Genomic DNA, 6941 nt, shown 5'->3' with positions numbered 1-6941 from the left:
TTTGAACATTAATCCATGTTCAAGTTTACCTAACATTCAAACAAAATTTTAAGTTTCAAGTTAACATCATTGTCGTTTCAAGTGTTCACTTCCAAGACACTGAACAACTAAAAATTCGTAAAGATGGGCTCTGTAAAAATATTTTTAGTTTTTTAGTTCTTTAGAGATCGCCTTGACTTTTTTTGTATCAGTGGACGGTATTAACTTATACCACATGTGATACATTCTGTTGAAGCAAAGATGGTAATGAAGCCATTTTCAGTGGTATTTAAATTTTGTAATCGGACAAAAATATTCTTAAAGTGTAAAAATAGCTTGTGAATGCTACTCTTTATAAAACTAGATAGGCTATTATGTATGAGATTTAATTTCTTTGGATATAGTTTTTGTGCTTTCAACACAGAAGCCTGATACAACGATTCTTAATAATTGTACTGTGATTATTATTGCTGAATTGTTTATGACAAATTTTTACTGAGCATAATGTGTATAAACATTATTATGTTAAGTTTGTCTCTTAATATCGACACAAAAGTAATAAAATAAAAAAGTTCTTTAATTTATTAACATTGTACTGTTATAGTGAACGAGAAGGGATCATAAGGTAATAAGAGAAATATTTTGAATGAAAAAAATAAATACATTACTCACATAAATTATTTAAATTATTTACACTAGGGAGCCTTGTTTTAATATCACATGTTTTATGTCAATAGTAAACACATAATTTCTAGAGGCTTGATTAAATCTCTCTTAAGATAAATTTTAAAAAAATCAGCATTACTCTCAAATACTAAAAATAAATTGTCCGTAAAATAGTGTTGCGCGAGACAAGGTCACAAAATACGTGTCAATTCATAGTTAGAATAATTTTTTTTTACACGTGTCAATTTCAAAATCATCTACAAATGCACATTAGTACAGATGAAATTGTGCACGACATAAAAAAGTAAAAGATTACAGTTTTAACCAGATTGAATTGCAGATTTTTTTTTTGTGATGATGATCATTGAAATAATTTATTGCGTTACCCAAAGGTTATTTTCAAAAAAAATTTTTTTCCCAGTGATTTATCACCGACTAACAAAAAAGTCATACTTAAACTGATCAATTCACTTATAGATCATTGGAAGTGCTGTAGAAATTTGAAGCAACAGAATTGGAAAAAAAAAAAAATGACTGTGACAGACCTGGTGGACACATTTCTCAAAGGGGAACGGTTTTCTCCCTGTTCTCCAATGATGTGTACGCCACCCTATGCTGGAGGCTCCAGCTCCAGCGACGGGCCGACGGCCGAGAGCGGGGGGAGATCCCTCCTGCCCTACCAGCGCGACGCGACCACTTCGCACCACGAGTCTCTCCGTCTTCGCGCGCGCTCCTGACGGACACGCGAGTGGGCGGGGCAGTAGCCTCCTCTTTGATCGCGACGGGCAGAGAGAGATCGTCAGCCAGCTTTTCCCCGACACGAAACAGAAAAAAAAAAAGAATCGCCCTTCCGCTTCACGCGACCTATACGTGGTTGTAGCCACGCCACTTTCCTGATGCGCCAGTTCGAGGAGTAGGCTATGCCAGTCCTGGCGCAGATGTCTCAACTTATTCAACTTAACTCCTTATAATTGACTATCAGCGCAACCGTGGGTACAAATAATAACTTACTAGCCGCACCATGAATAACCCGTCGTTTATTATATTTCACCTTCTCAACTTGCACCGTTTAACGAAGGTTCCTACATTTCAAGTTGGAGTAAAGTCTCTGGAGTATGTGGACGGGAAGAGCAAGCATTGGCAGTTTGTATCAAGCAATTTCGGGAGGTCATCATGCAAGTATAAGCTCGGTTTTTTTTTTATCAATTTTATCCCCAAATATATTTCAACTCGTTGGATCTCTCGTCAATAGCGTGAGCTCGAAAATATTTTCCACTAAGTCTCTCATTGTTTTTCACAATTAATAATAGTTTTTTATATGTTTTATCTTATTGTGTATGGAAGAGGTAGGATTATTAGGAGGTAAGAATAATATTGGCGGTTGATTATTGGGGTGGCGCAGGGATGGTTGGAAGAAGGGGAAGGGTGGTTGTACCACTTTTGATTTGAGATTAAAATGCTCGGGGCGCAGGGAGAGAATCTGATAATTTTTAATCTTGCAATTGACATGAAACAACAAGTGCTCGAGGAAGGGCATGATATACGCTCTCTATCGTCTCCTGACTTCGAACACAGAAAAAAAAATCTCTTGCTCTCAAGAGTGCCCATGGCTTGAGTTACGTATAAAGAGTGGACCGATACGCCGCCGTGTATGAAACCGTCTTGAAGCCCCAGAAGGCTGGCTCAAATTAGCTAGTCAGCGCCCGACGGGTGTGCCCAAATATCTCAGTACCTACATCGTAGCGGACTTCAGTTTATCGGACCCAGAAAATTGATATGGCACAAACACTTTGCCAGTTCAAACTTAACTACCAACTTGTCGGACGTCGGCTGGCTCAAGGAACCAAGGATTGCCGCCACGAGATAAACACGCGCGTGATAGGTCATGGCACCAGAAACTGAGTACATCGTAGCGGACTTCAGGTTATCGGACCAGAAAAGTGATATGGCACAAGCACTTTGCCGATTCTCACCTAACTACCAACTCGTCAGACGTCGGCTGGCCCAAGGAACCAAGGGTTGCCCCCGCGAGACAAACATGCACGTGATGACTGAGTGACATCCCGCCAAAAGGGGCTGCCAGCACGCGGTTAGGCAGGTCGGAGCGCCCCGCGCGGAATGGCCCCGTGGCTCAGTTTGGGGGGGGGGAAGACGACGACGCCTGCCCCCAACTCGAGGACATCCCCGCGGCACCTCCGCCCGCCCTCCGTCCCCCCAGCCACCAGGGGACGCGCGCGCGGCTGTCAGCGCCGCACAGCGGAGAGGCTACGAACGAAACGGCCCGCTCGGGGCCCAGCTACCACTACAGCACGACGACGAGTTCATTAAATTCACGTTTAAGCGTGGGGGAGGATGCAGGCTAATATTTCTTCTTTCGCGTTTGCACGAGAGCTTCGGGACCTTGTTTCGGATCAAGCGACGACGCATACTGCATACAAACACCTACCAATAAACGGATAATATTGTATACACTTGAGAATGACACGACACATATATAGATATATATAATCTTTAACACATAACACTACTTACACATAATATTTATTTTGCACAAATTGAAGCTATACACTACGATATTACAAAACCTATGTCGTAAGCCTCTCCGCTTGTCCAACGTCCGGCATGATTTGAGAGATGCGTGATGTTACGAAACGTTTAACAAATTACTTGTGTTTAGTCTTTTTTTTTTTTAGTACGCGAAAAGGGCGAAAAACAAACCGTGGAGCGATGAGTTTATTTGCGTAATTTATATCCATCGAACACTTTTTTTTGTTGAAAATATTGATTTCCTAGCTAATGTGGCACATTCAAAGGAAACTGGATGTTGATGAATGTTTGGGATGGAAGTTATCCCTGCGATTTGAGCCTTGGATTGTATCTCATATTTGATCGTGAATTTGGTGGAATTCATTAAATTCAAACCTTTGTTTTATAAAAGCATATCAAAAATAATTTTCAAGCTACTCAAAATTTATTTCACAATGCCTCGTAACAGAAAGTTCGTCATTTCCCGTTAACATTCGGGCCGAATGCAGGAATTGATGGCGTGACGTTGACTGACAAAGTTAGTTAGAAAAATCGTACTCTACAAAAACCCTAACCTCTGTCACCAGTTATTAATAATTCGTTTGTTCGAGGATCGCAAGCACAGCGGTCAGGTAAATCAATACATAAAATTGGCTGTTCATTTAAAATGAATTGCTCGTTAATAAGCCTCAAAGACCACGCCATGCAATCAAGACTTGACAGAAAACACTCACTAGATGTCATCACTGCAGTGAGCGAGGTTAACCAAAACAGACATGTGGACATTTAAAAAGCAACGCAAGTCTGCATAACGTGTGGGACTTTCTGATAGTCACCTGTCGAAAGAGGAAAAAAAAAAAAAAATAAGGGGGGTTATTTAACTGATGTAGTTGAAGGGGGAAACAAAATGATGGATGGAACTGAACAGCGGAGGAATTTTTGCGACGCGCGAGCCTGCAATGAATGTCGGAGTTTCTCCTGGTTCACCGCACGACCTGAGCGCGGCACCTGTGGCGGTGCTCTGACGAGTGGTTTGTCTCTGGTCTGCGCAGAGAAGCGGCGCGTGGACCGGCCGCCGGCAAAGGGCTCAAACCGCAGGGCGAGTCTTAGGGCTGAGGAGGACCGCGGCGGGCCACTTGGGGGTCTCGCCGAGGCTCAGCGCAAGAGCCCAAGTCGCCCTCCACCACGGCTCCGGAGGTGCGAGTCTGCTGAACCTGCTCCCGTCTCTCTCTCTCTCTCATCTGCACTGATCGCGCGAGCGGGATTTCCTGAGCGAGGCCAACCTTTCTCACGTACTCGCGTGAGAAATCCAGCTTGCCTCCCACGCTAATAAAATAATCTTTTTTTTTTTCCTTTCAAAGAAACTGGTTTCCCGTACATTCCCCAGAATTTATTTTTCATTATTATCGAAACTAAAAACAACGTTAGGATAAAATGTCAGAAAAGCGGCCCCCGTACGCGGGATTGATTCCAACTTGGACACGGACACCCAAGCCTGCCACTAAAACATTCATTGTTAAAAAAAAAAAAAAACCACTGATTCAAGTGTTAAGTCTAATTTTGCCTACGCGCAACCTCGAAGCGTCCTGAAGTATAAGGTTCGTTATTCGAATCCCCGTGGTGAACTCACTTCATTTACATGTTAGTCTTGTAATGCTTTCTAGCTGGAAGAGGGTTTTGGCATTCACTTGCCTTTGTTTCATCAGCACTTGTCGCATCTATTCCTCTCGAGACTCCGGTGGAAAACACCACTCTCTCTCTTACCTTCCTGTAAAAACTCCTAAAGTTAATTAACTACCTTCAACTAACTTCCATGCCTTAAGGGAATTCACCAGACTAATTGGCGATGGTAATAAGTCTGCTGAATTCGTTGCACACACTCTGGTATTTTTTTTTTTTTTTTCGTTTTCTGTCTGCGAGTAATGAAATCTACAGCAATCGCTTCCCTCTTCGATTTAAAACACGTTTCCTCACTTCAAAAAATCTTATTTGTTTTAAAATATCTGTTTTTTTTTCTCAGTACGTGTAGGGTTACTAACTATTTTATTTTTCGTATTTGCTAAGAAGAGATCTTTATGAATTATGATGTTTCCCTCGTTTATTTTTTATTTACTTTTCATTCGAATACTCAATTGAGAGTTAAAAATTTAAATATTTACCAAAAATGTTTCCCCTTAAATTCTCTTTTAGTTTTAATGACGTTTCTTTGCATTTTCGTAGGAATCCACGCCATTAAAAAAATCCAATTATTCGATGTTAAAATTGAATTAACGAATTGAGACAGTGGTGCGAAGTTGCCGCCCGACAGCGCGTAAAGCGTTACGTATTCTTAACAACAAAATTTAAATAACATACATTACATGTCCCTGTACACAACACAATTAATTACAAACCATACCAAATTACTTAAATTTTAGAACCAATATGAGATTGGATTTCACCCCAAAAGAAATCAAAACGAAATGGAATGTTTGATGCTTATTCAACAGCTCTAAAATAATACTTAGTTTTATATAAAAAAAATTGAGCGTCTCTAAAAGAAGTATGAATACATCACAGTTTTATTTTGCTTTCCCACGCGTTATAAATACCCTTTTATTGCCTACCTTAAGAAAATGTACAGATGTTAAAAATAGTTTTATTTTCTTTGATGAGCCGTGTTACAAGCGTGCTGTACTCACTGATACAAAGTTCTCCTTATGTATAGTTTTGTGTAGCTGACATGTATCTCAGGATACTTTATGCCCAGCGCCTGACGCCGATTATTCTCAGCTTGCTTTGGGCTAAGGCTAGTTTACGATTAAGTACTTAAGAATTAACAGTAAATTAGTCCGGTCCTCAAAATATGATTCTGTGTATACAAGTAATGTAAGGGTCTATTGTGAGTAATAAACCTAGTGTCATATTTTAAGGAAAGGAATAACTTTTATTTTTAAATCTTATCAACTCAATCGTAAACTAACCTTTAGGTATCACCTGCGCACAGCTGACAGTGAGAAAACCATGAAGGTAAGGATACTAACACCTTTAAGGAGAAAACATAAAGAGATGGTAGTTTCATGTCAGGAATCAGTACTTCAGGAATCTTGACACGCGCATAAATGTTACATTTAAAATATATTATTAAATAGTTTGTTTAGTAGTGTACTCATTTAAAAATCAAAACATTTAAGTACATTTTTATAGTGGAAGTTTTTTGAATTAACGGTAATTTAAGAATTACTTTTTTTTTTAAAACGATGAGCAAGGTATTTTTGAGAATAATAAAACTGAAGCATTCTATTTGAATGAGACTACCATCCCTGATCAGAATTGAAGCTATTGGGAGTTCAGAATTCAAATGTTGTGGATGTGTGGTGTGTTAAGGGTGATTTTTTAATTTAATTTCCGTGAAAAAAAAGACAATAAGTGTCACACTCATGCCGAGGCCATTCACTATCTTAATATATATATATATTTTAATTCAGGCACCATGCAGTAGGCAAAAAAATAAGTCGAAGGAGGAGAGAAGATGATACGACACCACACACTTGCGTGCTCTTGTCTGAGAACGTTTTTTTTTCCCCCTTCTCCTTTTTTGTGGTAGTTGTGAACGAGGTACAACAGTAGACGAAATAAAAAATAGAGATATAATATATGATGATACACATGTTTTGTCTTGATTGTTGCGACGTTAGCGTCCTCTTGCCCACCGCAGCAGCGCGTCCGCCAAGACGTCGAGGTGCGCTTTCGTCTGGAACACGAGAGAAGAACCATTCCCGTCACCACAC

At 40.0% G+C, this 6941-nt stretch overlaps 1 protein-coding gene across 1 annotated transcript in view; it reads right to left on the bottom strand.

The window, feature by feature from the left end:
- Positions 1–383: 383 nt before the first annotated feature.
- The window catches only part of LOC134541942 (uncharacterized), a 174499-nt gene continuing 167941 nt past the window's right edge, over positions 384–6941 (bottom strand). The window contains exon 3 of the mRNA XM_063385694.1: positions 384–6904. Within this exon, the coding sequence (XP_063241764.1) occupies positions 6845–6904 (60 nt within the window). The 3' untranslated portion in view covers positions 384–6844. The remainder of the gene's footprint in view (positions 6905–6941) is intronic.

This window comes from Bacillus rossius (genome assembly GCF_032445375.1).
Source record: "Bacillus rossius redtenbacheri isolate Brsri chromosome 4 unlocalized genomic scaffold, Brsri_v3 Brsri_v3_scf4_2, whole genome shotgun sequence".
Lineage (NCBI taxonomy): Eukaryota > Metazoa > Arthropoda > Insecta > Phasmatodea > Bacillidae > Bacillus > Bacillus rossius.
The sequence above is the reverse complement of the archived record's forward strand: the minus strand, read 5'-3'. Positions and strand labels throughout refer to the sequence as shown.